Below are 21,844 nucleotides of genomic sequence, written 5' to 3' on the forward strand. Positions count from 1 at the left end.
TCCTCCCATGAAACCTGCAATGTCTTGAAAACTGGCGTAGACTATATAACAGTTCGTTTCAGTTATATAACTCTTCAACAAAATGATCAATTATGCTCCAACCTTGTAATCAGATAAACCATAAATTGATAAACTTTTTTGTCGTGTACGTTAACTCGCTTGACCTTTACTTCCGGGTCTACCGGAAGGTCAAAGTTAAGTGAATTCAAAATGAAGACTTTAGCCTGAAATTGAAACAAAGCACAATTTCTTCCGAACGGTTTACGGTATGATCATAAAACCTAGTGTGAACTTGTACCATGTTACGAAGTTGTTATAAATGTTGTTACGTCATCATGACGTCATCGGGTATCAAATTACAAGCGATTTGATTGCACGATTTGACAAAATAATTTGACCTATATCTCTTGAACTAAATAGAGTATCGTGTTCGTTTTTTTTGTGAGGTTGTAGACGGTGCCTAGAGCAACATTTCTTATTCCCGGGCACAAAATTGCTTGACCTTTACTTCCGGTGTTACCGGAAGTGCAATAGAAACTTAATCTTACTCTAAAACGGAAGCATTTTACTACAGACAAATATATTATGGAAGTGTTAAGTGAGGAATGCCAATCACAAAAACATAATTTTGACGTCATCCCACTAAAAGGCGCCCTCTAACGGCACATCGAAAACCGTTTAATCTTTTAAAATGTTACAGCCCTAAATCAAAATTTTTATGATATATTGCCCCTATATATCCCCTTATGCAACCACAAATGAATTTGCAAGGTTTCATAATCATGACATCATCAGACCGGAAGTTACTGTAGGGATAAGTCAACAAAGATAATTTTATTTTGAATTTAAATCCATCATTTGATCCCTGTCTCATGACTTTGTTTTTTTGCCCCCCCCCCCCGAAAAAAAAAGACATCTGTTACACTTAATATTGACCTTTTGCTTCCAAATACTGTGACGTCATCAAACTGAAGTTATCTGTTATTATTACATACACTAAATTTCCATATTTCCATGCGTTATTTTTACTAAATAATAAACAAGTGTCCTCCCTTCCCTTTTTTGACTGATGACGCCATCAAACCGGAAATAACTTGTACGTGTACCTAACTGTTTACTGAAATTTATCATACCTTATAAGATGCATTCTTTTTGTACAAAATAATTGGTACTGGAAATGTTGAAGTTCTTGGTCCTTCTGACATAAACATATTCATAACTTAATTGGACAATCTCTAATAAAATGGTTGTCTACCCGACCACTCTGCGTTTGTAACAACAAACGCGACCCTCTAGTTTATTAACATGTCTTTTATTTGATGTGTCCTTTCCTTACCACCTTACAGTAAAAAGTTCCTATGCTAATGTCTCTTCTTTTCCTGTGTGAATATTCAATATTATGTGCATTCTTAAACATTCTTCAGTTTGTTGTAGTTCTTACGTGTTTGATTAGCTGGCTGTGTTTATGTGTGGAGATATACAATATAAGTGTTTGGTCAGTGCGACTGCAGACCACTCAATCTCATAAGAGAGCTCACTAGACGCCAAGACAAATATCCTGCTGCATACTGCCTGCTGCCACATCTTTTGCCGAGCAGAGTATTCAGACTCTGATGCAGAGCAAATAATTATAGCAGAGCCTAGCTGTGTACTGCAGTATTGCCGTTGTAGCTGTATTTAGCTGGGGCTTTTTGTTCAACTGTCTACTGGTGGGCTTTGAAACCAGACACGGGAGAACTTCGCTGCAAAACCGTGAGTTAGATTAATTTATTTTCTAAAGTGATTTAATTTCTCGAAATACATTTATTTGTTCAAAGGATTATTTTGCCTACAAAATATAGTGATTGCTTAAACATGTATGAGCTGCGTACATTATTTATGGTAGAGAGTTGGGATCATTTTTATTGGGGATCGGTTTTTTCAATTTTAATTTTTCAGAAAGTACAACTGGAGATTTCAGCCAGCTGAGGAAGTTCTTCTTCATCTGAAGTATAACATTCTTAAGTTGCACTTAGGCAGTCACATACTACCATGCTACTACTAGCTTGTGTCAAGTCCTGGCCACTGGTCCTATCCCGCGATCCAGACGAAGACTGAGTAGACACTTGACGGTTCAGTTTATCACCCAGAACCATGCATTATTTAATATTGGGTGAACTTGAATACTGTGTGTATAACTGTTCTTAATTTTCATTGCTTAACGTCACCTGGTCTGAGATGGAGTGAAGTCTGTGTTTAATTTGTGTCACAGAAACAGTGATATCCAAATAATAACAAGTGTAAACTAGAGTTTGAGGGGGCAAACACACGGTGCTGGGCTAGAGGTTTGTCTTTTTTGCATTGTTGATTGTTGATTGTTGGTTGTTAATGTTTATGTGGATTGGTGATTGTTGATTGTTGATTGAATTTGACGGTGGTTGTTCATGTTGATGTCGATTGTCGATTGTTGATAGTTGATTGTTGTTGTTGATTAAGGATTATTGAGTTGATTGTTGATGATTGCAAATGTTGATTGTTGATGTTGATGCTGCTTTTTGTTGTTGATTGTTGATGTTGATTGTTGATGTTGATTGTTGATGTAGATTTCTGATGTTGATTTCTGATGTTGGTTATTGATGTCGATTGTCATGATTGTTGATGTTAATTGTTGATAGTTGATGTTAAATTGTGATAATAAATTGTTTTAAGCAGCGCCCCAAGCGTGCCCCCCACCCCCCCCCCCCCCCTGTAAAAAGGATTTCCTTAGCCCTTAAATGTTCAATGATAGAGGTTGGGGCTGCCATTGCGTGCTGTGTATTGTGATTATGTAATCACTCTAGAATTAAGATGTGCATGATAATATTGGTGCATGTACACACGTTGAACCCTTCAACTGGTTAGCCTACCGGTACTTACCCATGCTCCTTGGTGTAAGTCACAATGTCATATAGGTTATGGGCCAATCAATATTTTAAGAAATCAACCACAATATAAGATTTGAGGCTTTGCATGGTGGGGTATCGGTATCATTTCGGTTTGCGGTAACACCATGTGGTAATAACTACTGCTTAGAAGATATTAGTTCTGAGATCCACAGAAGATCATGTTTGAGATCCACAAACATGACACTGTCCCACAAGATATCGGCTACTTCATAAGCCACATATGGCATTCAGTTATTCCAAGTTGCAACACTCGTGGCTCACAGCCAACTGACACACCTGAGCGAGCAGGACGCTCAGCGAGCATCCCTCAACACAATGCCCAAGGCTCACAGCCAACTGACACAGTCGAGCGAGCAGGACGCTCAGCGGGCATCCCTCAACACAATGCCCATGGCTCACAACCAACTGACACACCCGAGCGAGCAGGGCATGCCCAGCAAGCACTCCTAATCCTAACAAATCCTACTTAAGGAGTAGCATCTCCAACTATCTTCAGTCTCCTGACGATGACTAGAGCAGGCTAGTCGAAACGTTGAGACCTAAGACAAGTTCTTTCAGAACTTACAGCAGTACTGTTCTAAACAGAACAAAAACTACTTAGCAAGTTGATAATAAGCAGGACAAGTTCTTCTCAGAACTAATATCTTCTAAGCAGTAGTTATTACCACATGGTGTTACCGCAAACCGAAACCAAATCAACCACAAAATATACAAATTGTGGGCACAGTGAGTAGGCCCCTCACGCCTCTAAAAAGATGAGTTTGCGGTGGCTCCACATCTGAATTTATTTTCTTTCACCAAGTTTGTGTGAAGTTTACTCATTTATGAAAAGTAGGAACAAGTTTCGATGGTGGGAAAATGATTAGTAGCACCCACCCCCAATTTTTTTTAAATGGATGCCACGCCTCTAAAAGGGTAAGTTTGTGATGGCTTCACATTCAAAAAAAGAAAGATTTTCATGAATATATTGTCTGTGTGCAGTTTAATCCGTTTATAAAAGGGAGGCACACCTTTTTTTATAAGGGCATCATGACTCCCCCCCCCCAAAATAAATTCCGTAAAAAAAAAAATTGCATTAGCAAAAAGAATGATTGTGATGTACATGCGAACGGTCTCCCCTAAAGAAGAAATAGCCGTGACAAGGGTGCATTAGTTAATATAGTGTGAATGATTTTAGGATTTTATTGGCGCTCCCCATTGAAAATATGGCATGAGCCCCCCCCCCCCCCCCCCCCCATTGATTTTCGGAGGCCAAAGTGTCTGGAAAAAATAACCGGTCTACATTTCAGCACGCCTCCCTGAAAAAAATTCTGGATCCACCGTGCTAGCCCCCCCAAAATATTGGTTCTAGAACCGCGCCTGATGAGCACAATTTTTTCCCAAGATAGGCATAATATTTACCCCCCTTTTTTAAATGGCTGCCACGCCCCCTAAAAGGTACTTTTGTGGTGGTTCCGAATCTGGAAAACACTTATAGTCTATATAATTTTGTCTTTGTGAAGTTTCCTGCTTTTGTGACAAGTGGGAACAACCGTTTCCACTGCAGGCATGAGTCCCGCCCCCCTTTTATGAATATTGCCACGCCCCTAAAAGGGTGAATTTGCAATGGCTTCACATCTAAAACATTTTCTCGAATGAATATGAACATCTGTGCCAAGTTTCACGCATCGACATTTTGTCACATATCCGCTGGACTATTATGGAAACACTTAATATTTTTCACACTATAAAATTTGTTTGGATCTTAAATTACATTGCATTGGGCACAAAGTTTATTGTACATAGCATACACGTATAACTGCAGTGTAGATTGTTCAGTTTCATATCTAAACATAGATGCACTTAAATATTTTAGAGGGTTTGTGTGTTTCCGTAATTATTTCAGATAAATGATCAAGTTTGTGGGTAACACCATGTGGAAAGGAATCTCTTTTTGGCAGAAGTGTGGTTCTGAAAAGAACCGGTGATTGAGTGTAGTTGAGTACACTCAACCAACCGGTTCTTTTCAGAACCACACTTCTTCCAAGAAGAGATTTCTTTCCACATGGTGTTACCCGCAAACTTGATAATGTATCTCATCTGCCATGCAAACCCTCAAGTCATAATCATTTCAGACTTAGATATAACAAAACAAATGTGCCCTCTTAATGAATGCGGTGTCAACAGCAAACTTACAGTTTACATGCCTAGGCAGACACAAAAACAATGCCTTGTAAACAGATAACAGATGAGTATTAAAGCAATGTGCTATTTTGCTAAAACAACATCACATTCAAAAAAGGGTGTTTTGGGGTTGGAGAGACTTTGTTTGTTCCATGTCTCATAATACTTCTGAAATAGAAACCTGCTAATTCTCTATTTCTATGCATTCATAGTTGTTTCAGAATCATTTCTAGATTTTATATTGTTTCTTTAGCTATAACTGTTCAAGTACTAAACATTTAAGTAATAGGACGATTTTGTAAAATCATCCTTAAATCCTTTAGCAGTATTACCTGAGCATAGGGCACAGAGTTTTTCCTCTCTGGGTGCCGGTCCGCATTAGTCTTACCAAATGGACTAGGTTGTGGTGATGATCACTACAGAGAGCAAGCTTCCTGCACAATGTCCTTGCCTGTCAGAGATTTCAATAAAAAGTGATGTAATATTCATAAATACCCAGAACAATTAACCTACTTCTATTAGTCAAAAGCCTGTCAGCTGGGTTGTTTTAAACTGCAAATTAAGCACACCTCACTTCTTCTTTGTTTTTTACTGAAAGAGGATAATTGTGTGATGGAACAGGTTTATAAAACAGGTTATAGGGGCCTGATTCCAATAATGAATCAGGAATGAGGTCCCTTACCAATTTTAAACATCACATTTATGGCTATGTGCAGACAACTTTTGCTGAAACAGTTAAAGTTAAAAGGGTTACTAACTGGCCGGTCATAAAATTAAAACACCCAAGCATTCATACACTGTTTTAAGTCCAGCATGTTTAACTTGGAAAAGTTTATCTCGGTTTCTGAGGTCACGTAGAACTTTCCATCCCAGCCCAAACCATGTGCTATAAGAGCCTTCACTTCATTCATAGTTTGACCAGTTCGCTACACGTAGTCTGAAACTTTTGCATGCCCGCACATTGTGCCAGTCACATGGGGAAAATCCCCCCAGAAGTGTGTTGGGAGTCTACAAATGAATATTTACCTGTAGAGCAATCTACTTTTGCATATTCCTTAGAGCTGCAGGTGTTCTGCCAAGAGTTTTATACAATAGCGACCTCTGTGTCCTACCTTTAATGCCCCTTGGCATGCATGCCTCGTGAACATCCTATGTTCTTGAGGGCCAAGTTGGAATACTCATGGCATTAAGAAGAGTGGGCTAGGAGGGGGATGCTCTACAGGTGAGAATTCGTTTGTAGAACCTAACCAGACTTCTGTGGGGAGGGGGGAGTCTCTTCACTCAACTTACCTGCAGAGCATTCTACTTATACATAGACTAGCACCATCCAGGTGGTGGGTCATGCGATGTGCTATGGTTTTCTCAAAGGGGCACATAACATGACATGTAAACCCCCAGATTGGCCCCATTGCTCCACATGTCGGTGGACAAAGCAGCCCAGAAAGTCTGCATTTTAAGGACATTATCTATATGGCAGCCTTAACATGCTGACAGAGATGCAGTCTCCAATATGGGGAATCGCCCATATTGAATAACAACCCACCAGGACATAGACATAAGAGTTTGGTGGGGCACAAAAACTAATCATGAAAGGCAAAGCATTTTGACACAGTACATATAGACACTATTATATGTACAGAGGTTCAATAAAGAATTAGATTTAGGAGAAACCAATTCTGGCGAGGTCTCCGGTCTGAATATATCTTGAGACATGGTGGGACTTGAATCTATGGCGGGCACTCTTCAACCAGGAGAAACAAAGCATCAAGCACGTTACCCCTGCGGGCCAAGGCCATTAGGGTCTGCACTCGTGTAAACCAATAGAGTACCAAGTGCAGACCGTGCAATTGATTGTGAAAATAGCAGTCAACTTATAAGAGTTACCCTTATAAGATTACACATAATGTACTTCAAGAGGATAAAGAGGGAGGCTGAATGCCTATTGCCGAGTCCACTTTTACTCTACTGCAACGTGTATTCAAGTGTGCAGTGAAGCTCATTTCAGAGCCATGTTTACCCTGTCAAACCTTCCATCATGCCCGGCCAACAGCATCTCAAGCCCCATAGGTCGAGTTCTAGATCTAACTTCGGGAGAATTTGTCCAAGTTGGATCGGTCAGAGGAGCTGTCAGAGTCTGAAGAAAAATGGCCTAATTGGTGACCAATCGTCTTCTCCTTGTTCTTCATCTATGAAGAACGGCCCCAGCGTGGGTTCGAGGAAATGTCAGATGACACGCAAGGCACCGGGACCCCCAAGCAACAGAAAAATTCTGTTGTACTTGTAGACCCATTTCCAATCATTCTGCGTACTTACACAGCAATGTATCTTTTTTTCTGTTGTTGCTTTATTATTTTTTTTTTCATGTTTTTATTTAATGTAAGGTGCTTTGGCAAAATCAAATGGATCGGGGCACAGGCAATAGTGAAGAAAATGAAAAAAAAAAACAAACAAACAAACAAACAAAATTGTGGTCATTTTTTTGATATTCACACTTATTGCTATTTGTACTTTTTGATAAATCTTATTACACATTTTAAAGTAGTACGAGAATTGTGGAATGAAAGTGTTTTTAAGAAAAACAATAGGTCCCCCGGGCACCCGGCTCCGCGTCGCTCATAGTATACCCGACCACCAGCTTCTCAAGCCCCATGGGCTGAGCAAACCCTGGTCTGTCAAGCAGCCCGTACAATAGCCTGTTCTGGCACCCAAAAGTGCTTGGCACTGTGCCGGGAAGTCACAGTCTCCTCGGGCTGCCTAGCTTGAGTTGACCAGAGAAGGCGAGCAAGGTCCCCTTTACTGGCCAGAAAAATCAGCAATGCCCACAGCCAGCAGTAGCTGGGGGTGCTGGACGAGGGACTACAGAACTAGGAACCCGGTCAGTCTCGTGGGAGAGGAATTCCCCCGGTAAGTGACACGCCGGTTCTCCCCAAAAACAATCCATTTCTTATCAAATGGACTCGTTCAATAAACAAACAAGAAGATGGAAAACTCTACAAGTTGTTGTTTTACTCTTTATTTTCAATAAACTACTCTTAAGCGAAACAAGTTAGCAAAAAAAAAAAAGACGGGAAATACACTGTGTTTTAAACATGTCCTACCAGACCTGTTGCTCAGAGAAAACAGGACGCTCGTGAGGCACACATGCCAAGGGGCATTATGGGTAGGACACCAGAGGGTGCTATTGTATAAAAGTCTTAGCAGAAATACCTGCCGGTCGAGGGAATATACATAAGTAGATTGCTCTACAGGTAAGTTGAGTTTAGTAGACCACGTGATATTAATATTGCTAGATTGACCAATCGACGGCATAGTTTTCCTGGTAGCTGAATATTATACAAATATTGAGTGGCTCAGAAGTGAAATGGGAGGAATATTATTGCAAGGTAAAATCTGGACTTTTCCATTCACTAGCCTAATATTATTGGTTATCACCCCTTGAATGGCCAAACCCCTTTTAACGTTAACCCTATGGGTAGCAGGGTGTGAGGCCACGTCCCCCCTACGCCAAACAAAAAATAAACTTACTATCATTACTCCTGAACGCTTCGGCTGATCGGTAAGAGCTTCGGCTGTCTTTCTTAATGATTTTGTTGGATGCCCATTACTACCGTGGCAGCCAGACCAGATATTCTAAAACTTTGTAATTTTTGTGTGTTAAACCATGATTAATAAATACCTAAGACAGTTCACCCATTCCTACAGGTAGAGAGCCCATCACGTGGCCGGTCGTAAACAGATGATAAAGACATGGCTAGCCAGTGTCGCATGAAATTTGGACTTCTAAAACCTGAGTGCCTCTTTACCGTTTTATTGGTTGAACGTTCATAACACTCACGTAGGCATGCGTAATACTACATTACGGAAACGGCCCACTAGACAGATTCCCTGTAATCCCACTCCCTTTTCGCTGTTGACTTTTCGCTGTTGACCTTTACCCAGCTTTTTTCTTTGCAATCCCTTCCAATAAACTGGAAGTTGCCGGCACTACTTTCGATTCACTCAAGCATGAAATGTCATATGCTGTTGCATACATTGGAAGCCTGTACATGTACTGCACCCATATTTATGTACATGTATGTACTGTGTACATGTGCATGCCTGTGCAGTAAAGTTAAGTTTTCATAATAAGATTCAGACATAACTTCTTGTATAACTGAGTCTGGATTCTTTGAGGCTTCAATTATTTTAGAATTATTTTTAGACAGCAAAGCAGATTGTTAACAATCACATGAGCTGTTCTCAAAAAATAACAGGGGTGTTTTTAAAAGTACTAGGAATGCAAAGAGTGTACATTCTAACGTGCTCGGGGATCACATACGCTCAATTAAAGTTTTTTTTGATTCATTATATCAACGTTTTTGGAGTTTGTTAAATGCAATACTTTGGGAGAAAGATTTTGTCAGTTCTACTCTAGGAAAAAACAATGAATTTTCTGCAGGACTTCATTTGTTTTACTTGTGCTACTATATTATTTTTATATTAAGAAAAAGGGCAGGTCACTTTGAATTGGAAATTTCAAAGGGCACTGAGGCTAACTTTCGAGAATTTAATCCAAAGTTTTTTGCATAGTGCAATTTATACCTGCAAGGTAATGGGACATATATATTACTGTAGTAAGCCCCATGTGCAGTGGGGCGGAATTTGAGTTAATATTTCCAGACAGGATATCTACAGATTATCTATGAACTTAAAATATAGAAGATGAACATTATGAGATGGAAGATGAACATTGCAACAACAAAACCGAAAAAAACGACTGTTTTGGTTGACAAACTTCCGGAACGAGCAGCACTGTTCATGCAGAATCACTGTGTTGATATAAATGAAAAGCCAAAACGCACAATATGATTTACAAAAATAACGTTGATATGTCTGGATTTTTTATGTTACAACCTGACGCCATGTTTTTCTTCTTATGTCATCTCAATAAAGGTCAGTCATTCCAAAATGTTGAAAAGACATGAATATGGGACTGCGTGAGAAACATTTTCGATGTTGTTAGAAAAATGCTTAGAAAATGTTCGTAACTCTTCATAGACTTTGTACACCTTCGCTGAATGGCGCCTGGATACTTCATTCCTTCCCTTTTTTTATTTTGTAATTTTGGTTCGCTGATTTAGTGGAGTATGCACACCATTTCCGGCCCAAATTATTTTCATTTATGCAATGACAGCTATCAAAATAGGCCCTTAAGTCTTGCCATAATTAAAGAATAAATTTTGAAGGTCGTTGATGTTTCTGTTTCTAACAGATACGGAGTATGAACATGATGAAGTTGTTCACACCATGTGTATGCACGGCATTAGACCAAGAATAGGGTCGGTAGGCCAGAGAGTTCTTTTGCCAATTTTGTTTGTCTGAAGATCTGAGCATGGGTCTGAGTATCCCGATCATATGCGCATTTTCGGCCTGATTCGTTAATATTTACATCATGATGAAAGCTAACAAATTCTACCCCCAAAAGTGATGAAAACTTAATTGCCTTAACTAATGCAGAAAATGTTCAAGGCGCATGGATGATTCTTAAAAACACAGCACAGTGAAAATGCAGTCAAGGGGCGCACGCTGCGCAAATTTGCCAACACCGTCCATACACCGCACAGGATCAGTGCGCAACTGAACTGTGCGCGGCAGACGACAGACCACGTGCTACGGTGGAACATATTGAGGAAACACACTACGTTGTAGCGATTCAAGTAAGAGCAGTACAGTCTCAAAAATATAAACATAAAAACGGAAACTACATTTACAGAAAAGAGAGATCAAGTTCCAAGAAGAAACTCGCAGAAATCTTTTCTTTGGTATACATGTTTGCTTACGATTTTTACATTGTCAAATTCATCCACCGTGATTTACTGTATTATGTCGGCCATAGACTGTTCCCGGTACACCAATCATCACTAGCATTTCGTTATAGCACGCGACAGGAACCAGTCTATACTGATCGCATGCACCATGTTCCCCGACGTCCACTGGCTGAAGCCGCCAAGTGCGATCCGGGAAAACCTGTCGACTGCCTTCCGAATTTAGCGATTGCAAATATCTTCACCGTGATTTTGGGGTTCTGTTAAATGTTGAATAATTATTGGTACGTACAATGTACATGTGACGTGAATAAAAAGGACAAGGTGGCCAAGTTGGCTGAGAACCCAGAATTGTTTTGAAGGAGCATATTGCGGCCACCTCGACAGGGCATGTGGCCAATGGCCACGGTATGTTCCAGCAAGCGCCTCAATCGACATTATAATGTCGATCGAGGCGCTTGCTGGAACATAAGAATTATTCACATAATGATCGATGGCCCGTTGCGTCAAGCATCTCCACACCATATTTCAGAATTTGCAACTAGTCTGCTTTGTAAACATAACAGTTATACCCCGTTTTCGAACCGACTATTGTTCGGCGGTACCCCATGCAACATGTGTCGGAGCTTGAAAGCTCCGTGCGGAAAGTGATGCCTACACGTACGTACACGTACACAAGCTGCACGCATGAATTGGAATGTATACGTTCGCGGAAAATAGGGCAAGTAATCCCACTCTGCTGCTAATGCATATATAGTAACGTTTTTCATGATACCAGAGCCATGGTAGCAACACTTCCATTAGCAGAAAGACGACTTAAAAAAAGATTTGGGGCTCTGGAGCAAGGAAAACATCAGCTGAATTAATATCCATCCGCGTATTCACAAGCTAGTACATAGTACAGTGTACATGTACATATATGCTGATATCACACACACGTGCTGGTATAGCACGAACACCGCATCAGATTTGTACACCTGTATACGTTCTCAGCTGTCCAGTGGAATTTTTTCATGATTAAAAGTTTGCGAAGTAATTACACAGGATATAAAACCCAAACACAGGTATTTTTCTTTAGTAAAAACGAAGAATTCTTGCAGATGTTTGAGAGTTAAAACTAACTCACTTAGATAAGAATATATATCAACAAAGGATTAAACTGCTCTTATCTAAAGTTTATTGACACAAGATAAAGAAAGCAAACAAAACTAATCCCCCAAAAGGGAGTGCTTTTTCCGAGTGGGACCCTTCTAACTTGGAAAGCTTCTAGTGGGATGTGGACGTAATGACCAGTAAGTCAGTATTTTATAGTCGTAAATTCACAACGCAACTCCCCAGGTGCATTCTGCGCGACATCATGCAGTACGCGCGACCCGCGTGCCAATCTCCTTACAAGGTAAGGAATTGTAGAGGTACATTCCACATTATAGTCAAAGGGGTGTTTGATACAACATGAAGTAAAAGCATTGAGCAAAAAGGTTAGCCATGTCTACAATCCTGGCCAAATCTCGCTGGGACCCTGACACCCCCCCCCCCAGCCCCCTGTCAATGTTGTCTCTCATTGCGCGGTGTGTGCTCCATCTTCTAGAGAGAACAACATTGACCGGGGGAGCAGGGGAGTGGGTGACCGTGGAAGGAAAAGGTTATTTCCAAGTGTCCCAACCATTTTGGCCAGGATTTTAGTTTTTGACTTGTTCGGGATTGTAGTTTTTGACTTTGAAGCATAGCAATGCCACTTTGAAGTGTACCAGTGATAATATTAAAAATACAAAAATGTATGTAGGAAACAGACCTGGGTATTCCATGTATGATCTTGAAAACAATTGAGAATAGCAGCTATGCAGTGTTGAATATCAACCTGTACAGGGCACCTGCAATCAAATGAACACAATTGACAAGGTTAAAATTTTTTGCCATGCATCATTATTTAGTGCTGTACTGATGCATGCATCCTGCGCAAGGGCCAGTCATACATATCAGGCCAGGATTGTAAAAATGGGCTGCAGGACTTTAATACAGTACATTTCACAAAATTGTACACATTTCTATGTAATACAAAATATAAAATGAAAGATGAGTTGCATACATGTAAGGGGTCATTACAAAATTTACAAAATTTAGATGTTTTTACATTTGGGTGGGTCAAATTATATATTTTTTTTAATTATTGATAATCAAAACTCCCTTTTTTCAATTGAAAAGATAGAAAATTGGAAATAAAAGCTCTTATGACTTGCAAATTCAACTCTCTGCGTTCTGATTCATTCTTTTTTGCCCGTACCATACTGTACAGGTACATTATGCATGTACTATGTATACATCCATTGGAGCACTAGTGTAGTGTGTTTGCACGGAGACTAGTGTAGTATAGACTATAAGCATGCGTAAAATCAGTACGCTGTGCAAATGGGGTAGGATACTGTTATGTCCAAGATGTATAAAATGGGTTATAGATCCAGTACTGAGAGAGAGAGAGCAATTCAGATTTGAGATAACACTTTATTCCTACAATTCCAACATGGCGAAGTCCACACTTTTCGACTGCCCAGAGTGCTGTGCAAATAGACTGTGAACACAACATTTTCCCTCTCAAAAAATGAGGAAACTGTGTGAATAATTACAGGAGCACGTAGCTTACATCTCGAAAGAATACTTGGATCAGTTTGCAAAGAATCAAAATATAAAAATGAGGAATCAGAGACATTGGAATATTTGGAATGTTCAACAATTCAAATTAGGAAAATCACAGTTCAATTAAAACACATACACTTGTGTGTTTTAAAGGGAATGTACATCATTGGCTTTCGCTGTAATTTTCAGAAATGAACTATTTCAGGGGTTAGTATAATAGATCAAATATTGTTACACTGACATGTTTGAAGTTTTGTGTTCGGAAATGCTGGAAAAGCCAAGAAAAACAAAAATGTTCAAGTAGTCTGGTTCCCTGACTCCACTAAAGATGAAATGGATCAATTTTTAGATGCCGGAAAATTGTAAGGTAAGGGAACCAGTCTAGCTGGTCTGCACCCGTTCATGAACATGTAACCAATAGCAAACAAAATTTTGACTGAAAAAAAAAAAGGTAAATTTGGAGCAATAGTTGAAAAATAGTTGGGTTTTTCCAACGGTGGTCGGCCGACCATCGATCGTTGGAAATTTATACAGAAATACCATTTTCTTGAAAATGACTTCACACCAGGTGCCATAATTTTACTGGATGCTTTAGACTGTCGTTAACCAACATCCTAGTAATGTTTTTCGTAAAAACGTGGTAGTTTTATTTGTTGATGTTTGCAAATGTTGTATATTCCCTTTAACTGGCACATGGAATGAACAGAACTTCACAATTTACATGTGGTAATCTTTAACCCGAGTAGGCGGTCTAATTTGTTTCTTAGGACGGTGGTGAGACACCAACGTTCGCCTGTAGAGCAACACCACAAGAATCGACCGGAGAGTTGCTTAATATGCTTATGTTGGGCAGAGAAGTGTTCCTGCCACTAGACCTCACAATTCGAGTGGGTACTGAGGACAGCGAAGTGAATAAAACTGAAGACTACGCTCTTCGCCTGAGGGGAGCAATGCGGTTGGCCCATGAGCGGGCGAGAGAGCACCTGAAAGCAAGTGCAAGAAGACAAAAGTGCCAACCAAGCCTGCTCTGCCAGCGCCTGAGTTCAGGATCTGCAGGATCGTCCAATCCACTGATACGGGGGAGGAGCAACTACGACCTTCAGACAGTGAAGAAGGCCTGGAACAAGCCATGGCAGGGAAGGTCACAAGAGTCACTGAGACCTCATCGAGAGGAGTGTACCAGGATGACCAGAAAATCATGAAGGACAAGACCACACGCATGTATGACCTCGTCTTCATTGCCGAAGTGGCCATGAGCTTATAACACCTTCTAAGGAACCATTAAGAAACCCTTACTGGTTTAACTGTAAATGTAAGTTATTGAAGTGTTTGTGCCTGAGAGGTTTCAGTTAAAGTTTTATAACGTTTCTTAAGTTTTGTAAAGTTTCTAAAATTGTTGTAAGGTTTAAAGTTTTGCAAAGTTTACAAAGTTTTGTAAAGTTTATAAGGTTTTCTATTTCTAAAGTGTTCAAGTTTTATATCTTTTCAAGTTTAAAAGTGTTGCTGACAAATATTATGCACCTTATTAGGCCAGTGCAGATTAGTGGTAGTAGGCAGCAGTGTCCATAAGTGAAGCTCTTACTGGGATAAGTTTAGCGGGGCTAGTCAAGTCAGTTAAAGAGGGGAGGAACTCTGTCCACGGGAATAAGTAGCGAGGCCGTAGTGGTGTGTGGATGTTAACTTAGTGTGGAAGATTTATAACCTGTACACGGAACTCGCACCTGTTTAGGAAACCTTAGGGGAGGCACCTGGGAAGGTGACCAACACCTGTCAAGGCCTAGAGATGATTTGCAGTCTGCCTGAGTAGATTATAATAAAGGAATGTTCACCTAAAGAGAAGAGTCCTGTGCTTGTTTAGAGGTGCCCTGTTTTCCTTCCCCTGCCCTGTTCCTGTGTGTGCTGGTGCGAGTGCTGCTGGCGTAAGACCCGCCCGCGAATAAAGTTGTTCCCCTGCTGCTCCTGGCGGTAAACTGCCCTAAAACGGGCCCAGTCCCTTGGCCTTCTCAGAATTGACCACTCGCTGTCGTCGGCCGAGGACGACTCGCGGTTGCTGTCAGCACGACCGCCACAATATATTCCCAACTTATCTGGGCAGTGTATAATGAAAAGGCTGTCCGCCCGACCACTCTGCATTTGTAACTCAACAAACGTGAATCTCTAGTATTAATATTATAACTGCAAATGTTATTGATACTCAGTCACACAATCATATTTATTCAAATAGGTTCCCGGATGATTAGTCTCATTTCAAGGCTAAACATTTTGTATTGTTCTCAAGCTGGATTATCAACGAAGCAAATTTGATAAGTTAACATTACATTGACATAATTTACACGTAAATTTATAAAATTTAAAACATAATGTCATTAAAAACATTAATGTAGATTTTAATGTTTTTAATTTTATGCTAATTGATAATTTTAATGAACTTTCATTTTAATTATACATGTAACTATAATTTGTTTGTCAGGGTGTGTGTTTGTTTGCCAGTCTGCCCGTTGTCGGTCTGTCTGTGCATTTGTCTGGGTGTCTCTGTCTGTTTGTTGCTGGTTTGTTGGGTGTTTGTTTGTTTGCTTGTTTGTTCGTCTTTCTTTAATTAAATAAATAAGTTTTAATTTATTTATTATCTTTTTTTAAATTTAATTTAATGTTTTGTTTGTTGGGTTGTTGGGTTGCTTGTTTATTTGTCTGGGTACTGTGTGTTTGTTTCTCGGTCTGTCTGTTGTCGGTCTGTCTGTCTGTTTGGCTGTCTGTTTATGTCCATTTGTCTGTTGTCGGTTGTATAGCTGTTAAGATGTTTGCTTGTTCGTTATTGTTCAGTATTTAAGTTTTTAAGTTATTTTTATGTATATTTGTTTATTTTTAATTTAATTTTTTGTTTTTTATATATTTGTTTGTTGGGTCATCTTATTGCTCGTTTGTTTTGAATCAGTAATGGTTAATTTTCCTGTTGATTAAGAATGAGACACGTGTATTTGTTTAATTCTAACTGTAATTTTAAATTCATATATATATTAATATTTTTACATTTTTATGATACCTGTAAATGGCGGGTCTCCACAGTTGGTTATCAGATAAATAAATAAATAAAATAAAATAAATTAAAAAAAATCAAAATGCAGAAAAGCCGTATGTTTTGTTGTTAACAGACATAGACCTCTATTTTTTTTCTTGTTTTTTGTTCTTGCACTTTTTCCCCCTAGGATAACACATGTTTTCTTTCTACACAAGACTTTGGGATTTATTCATATCCAATCAACTTCAAAACTTGCACCAGTGTTGTAGTCAAGACCAGGCAGTCCGAGACCAAGTCCAAGATGAGACCGACAGTCCGAGAGCAAGACCAAGACCAAGACCAGGCCGACAAAACTAGTTCGAGACCAAGACCAAGACCGAGACCGACAGTCCGAGACCAAGAGCAAGACCAAGACCAGGCCGACAAAAGCAGTCCGAGACCAAGACCAAGACCGAGACCGACAGTCCGAGACCAAGACCAAGACCAGGCCAAAAAAAGCAGTCCGAGACCAAGACCAAGACCGAGACCGACAGTCCGAGACCAAGACCAAAGCCAGGCTGAAAAAAGCAGTTCGAGACGACGACCAAGACCAAGACCGACAGTCCGAGACCAAGAGCAAGAGCAAGACCAAGAGCAAGAGCAAGACCAAGACCAAGAGCAAGACCAAGATCGGATTTATAAATAAACACATGTGAATCATCTTTGTATAAGTTACGTCTGTTGATGTAAAATTGTATAGGGTTAAGCTAGGGTATGGCTGGTATGGCTGGTATGACCATGTAGAGCTATGTTAGTTTGATAGGAATGTGGTTTAGCATAAGCCCTAATGTTGGATTTTTAGAATGTTCGCAGTTCAGCATGCAGTGACTTCAGCACTTTTCAGACATTGGTGTAAGTACCTAATGTAAAGCTGCAAGAAAAATAGTATTTTCTTCAAATTGTACAAGTTTGTACTTTATTTCTCAGGAACAGCATTACGTTATTTACAGAGGTCAGAGGTGCCCCCTGGCCCTCAGTCTCAAGAAAAGGACATCAAGGCAACAGCCCCCTCAGTTGTCTGGAAAAGCATGGACAATTTTAAATGTTTAAAGTTGTGCACTTTTCAGTAAAACTAAAAAAAAAAAACACTTAAGAGGATTAGAGTTGCGTAGCACAGAATAAGTTCCTAAGAACTATTCACTCCGTGGGATTTGCCCCTTTACTCTGGAGCAAATTTGTTGTCACACATGCTTTACATGCTTCAGATGCTGATGATTCACAGTCAATTTTTGTCTGGTACGGCAGGCACAACAGCCTCACTGCACTTTAGAAACATCAGTATCTGAAGCATGCGTTCGACAGGGGCACTGATGCTGGTTCTTTTAGGGCAAAAAACACAAACTACGACACGTTTTTTGCCTCCAGTTTTGGCATCAGCATACTCTTTGTGGTCCATGTACGCATACAGTATGATTGCTGAATTGGCAGACATGACTTAAATTGACTCCAACTAAAGAGCAAAAAAAAAAAGTAAAAAAGAGCAAACTTTCTCGCAACCGAATCAGGCATAAATGCTTCCCACCTAGCATCCACCGTACGTACACTATTCTAGAATGGTGCCTTTCAAGTCAAGTTCTAGATAGATCAACAGTGCATACTACACGCGTCTACCGGACCACGCAATATGTGACCACGGAGTACGGGTACCAGTTGCCCTGCAAACCATGTATTCAATACACGTCATTTTACTGACGGTAACCAGTGGCAATAATTATGTTGCTACGGCTAGTCACCATTATGCGTATATTAGATCATGCGGAAACGCATGCTGAATCTGCCAAAGCTAGCCGTAGCCAAGTCAAACGTAGTAGTCAGAATATGTATGTCAGTGCAGCCGTATGCCGGTTGCAAAAACGATGGAACATTAACGGCGGTATTATTCTGGTGGGATTTGGGTTTCGTTTGGCAACAACTGCCACTGCATTTTCATAATTGGTCTCATGCTGGTCTCGGCCCAAAATACCGAGAACAGATGGTGCGAGACCAAGACCAAGACCAGCATTTTTTTCCGAGACCGTCATAATGCGTGGTCAAGACAGAGAACACGTTGAAACTGGTTTCAAGACTGGTCTCGAGACCAAGACCAGTCTCGACGGCTACAACACTGACTGGCACACACTTAGACCACCATCTGAAGATTCAGGACGAATCATGACGTCATCATGTGTCGTGTGATGTCATCCGAAAAGTGCACTTTAAGGCCCCATATCTACAGATCCGAAAGTCTGATCAGGTTCAAACTCGATATGCAGGTAGTCTGCGATGTGTTATAGACAAAATTTACAGTGACATCACGATGACGTCATCATGTGATTTTATACAAATTATTTCCTTTTTGGACCTTTTACTCATATCTCATCAACGGAAGGTGGTCAACTCAAAATTCTTTTTGTAATTTGTTAGGTGAAATATAATTGCACACAATTTTGTAAAATGTGTGACATCATCACGACGTCATTAAAAGCGTGATTTTTTTATCCACATATAAGGGTTTGTCCGATCGTTATGAAACTTGGTGGGTAGGTAGGTATTGATAAAAGCATTCAAAATCTGAATTTACATCATCATCTGTTTTTTATTAATTTCTAAAATTTTAATATATTCTTATACTTAGCAAACATTACATAAAATACAGTCTGAACAACTTCAAACCTGGCACACACTTACACCACCATCTGAAGATTGAATCATGACGTCATCAGGACGTCATCACATGTCATGTGACGTCATTCTAAAATTGCATAGTTTAAGTCCCTATATCTACAGAAACTGAGATCCGACTGGGTTCAAACTCGGCATGCAGGTATTCCGGGAGTGTTATAGACAAAAACTGCAGTGACGTCACGATGACGTCATCATGTGATTTTGTATGAATTATTAAATTTTTGGACCTTTTACTCACATCTCATCAACAGAACATGGTAAATTCAAAATTCTTTTTGCAAAAAGTTTGTTAGGTCGTAGAAAGATACAGAAAATTTTGTTACAGGGAATGTACATCACTAGCCCAACTGCATCTGGCCGTACTATCGCAAGCTCTGTAGTACGGCCAGACACCCAATGCTCCCCTAAATGCTGAACTCTGATGTAGCGATTTTGTTACCGATTTTCCAAAAGGTATGAGTTCCTTTACGACTAGGAACCTCAACTTTGGAAATTTCTGCCCTGGATGAGAAGATAATCTCGATCGAAAGCGGTAGCTAAATCGCTACACAGAGTTCAGCGTTAAGGCGAGCAGTGGGCGTACTACAGAGCTTGCGATAGCACGGAACGGCCGGATGCAGTCAGGCTAGTACATCATTGGCTTTTGCTGTAATTTTCAGAAATGAACTATTTTTTGGAGGGGGGGGGGTTTGAGTTTAACAGATCAAATATTGTTAAACTGGCATGTTTGAAGTTTTGTGTTCGAAAATGCTGGAAAAACCAAGAAAAACCAAAAATGTTCAAGTAGTCTGGTTCCCTGACTCCACTAAATATTAAATGGATCAATTTATAGATGTGGAGTGCACTGGATTTGAGATATGTTGGTAAAGCTGCGGGTTGTGGGTTCGAGTCCAGCCGGGGTCATGGTGTGTGTACCCTTGAGCAAGGCACTTAGTCACTCATTGCTTCTCTCCACCCAGGAGTAAATGGGTACCTGTGAGGGCAGAGATGGTTATTGTGATTGGATAAGCTTGCTTGCGCCTAACAGGCAGCATCGAGCTGTATACTCCTAAGGGAGCTGAGATGGTAATTGGAATGTTTAATTGGCCTAATGATCAGGGGTATTAATAACACTGTAAGCGCTGTAATTTAGTTTACTAAAATGCCAATTATTATAATTATCATGCCGGAAAATCCCCCTCCCCCCCCCACAGAAGTGTGGTTGGGGTCTACGAACGAATACTTACCTGTAGAGCAATACTACTTATGCATATTCCCCCTACTGGCAGGTATTTTCCGCTAAGAGTTATATACAATAGCGCCCTCTGGCGCCCTACCCATAATACCCCGCGGCATGCGTGCCTCGTGAGCGTCCTCTTTTCTCGAGCGCTAAGTCGGAATACAACAAAGTACCCAAGGCATCGAGAAGAGTGGGGTAAGGGGGAGGGATGCTCTACAGGTAAGTATTCGTTCGTAGACCCCAACCACACTTCTGTGGGGGGGGGGGGGGGGGAGTCTACTTCACTCTACTTACCTGTAGAGCAATACTACTTATGCATAGACTAGCACCGTCAAGGAGGTGGGTCATGCGAGATGCTATTGCTTACTCACAGGGGCACGAAACATGGAAATGTAACCCCAGATGGCTCCCACTGTTCCGTCCAAAGGCGGACAGGGGAAAGAACCAATAAATCTACATGTAAAGGATATTAATTACCCTCACATGTTAACCGGGACGTCAGCCCTTGTAAGGGGGGACGCCTCATAATGTAAAGTATTATGATATAATACAGTTGAATCCTGCAAAGAAGAGTACCGTTAGTACATGACACTTCTTAAAGCAAGTTCTAAAGCACTTCAAAACAATCCCATGCACAAGGAAACTGATACAAAAAGGTAATTTGTCAAAGATCAATGACCTTGTTACAAGAGTGTTTAGCTATACATTTATATCCAACACAATGAAATGTATGAATGCAAATAGTCAGGATGTGGAGACTCACCTATTCTAGGGAAGTCCCGGGTAGGAGAGGATCCTGTGGACACGATGATGCTCGGCTCGCCGCCTTCAGCACCACTCTCCCGGCTCTGCCTTCCGTCTGGAGGACATCCTTCAAATAGCACTCTGTGAAGGTAACACGCTGCCTGGCCCTGACCTCATGTGCATGGACACCCAAAATCTGTCGTTGTCACGAGATGAACCATCGTATCACGCGAAAGATTGTTATGTTCTATCAACGTAACATTTCAGCACACACCAAAGCTTGTCACGAGAGACAGACGAAAAAGATTTTATGTCCGGCACAAAAATGTCAGGAGGTGAAAATGATTCCGACTGATTTTTAGTCAGAAAACTTGTTTTAGGAACCAGGCGTACACCCCCTGGTTCCCACCGTATATGACCTGTCTCCACCGTAAGCGAATGCAGTTTGCTACGTCGTCTAGACGTAGCCACTGCTAACAGAAATGACACTTTAACCGACAGCTGCAACAAGGTTGAGCTGCCCATTGGTTCAAATGGGGGTCTCGATAAGGTTGATAAAACGGCAAAGAGATCCCACGATGGTAATAGCCTACGTGTCGGGGGGCGTGACACAAACATCCCCTTGACAAGTTGGCTTAGA

At 40.6% G+C, this 21,844-nt stretch overlaps 1 protein-coding gene across 1 annotated transcript in view; it reads right to left on the minus strand.

Moving 5' to 3' along the window:
* LOC119734777 (SMC5-SMC6 complex localization factor protein 2-like) overlaps positions 1–21,844 on the minus strand; it is a 202,895-nt gene that overhangs the window by 37,337 nt on the left and 143,714 nt on the right. Inside the window, exons 13-14 of the mRNA XM_038208330.1 lie at positions 12,684–12,762; positions 5,420–5,538 (exon numbers count right to left, since the gene is read on the minus strand). Coding sequence (XP_038064258.1) covers positions 5,420–5,538; positions 12,684–12,762 — 198 coding nt within the window. The remainder of the gene's footprint in view (positions 1–5,419; positions 5,539–12,683; positions 12,763–21,844) is intronic.

Source organism: Patiria miniata, unplaced genomic scaffold, assembly GCF_015706575.1.
Source record: "Patiria miniata isolate m_02_andy unplaced genomic scaffold, ASM1570657v1 HiC_scaffold_10, whole genome shotgun sequence".
In the NCBI taxonomy this organism is placed as follows: Eukaryota; Metazoa; Echinodermata; class Asteroidea; order Valvatida; family Asterinidae; genus Patiria; species Patiria miniata.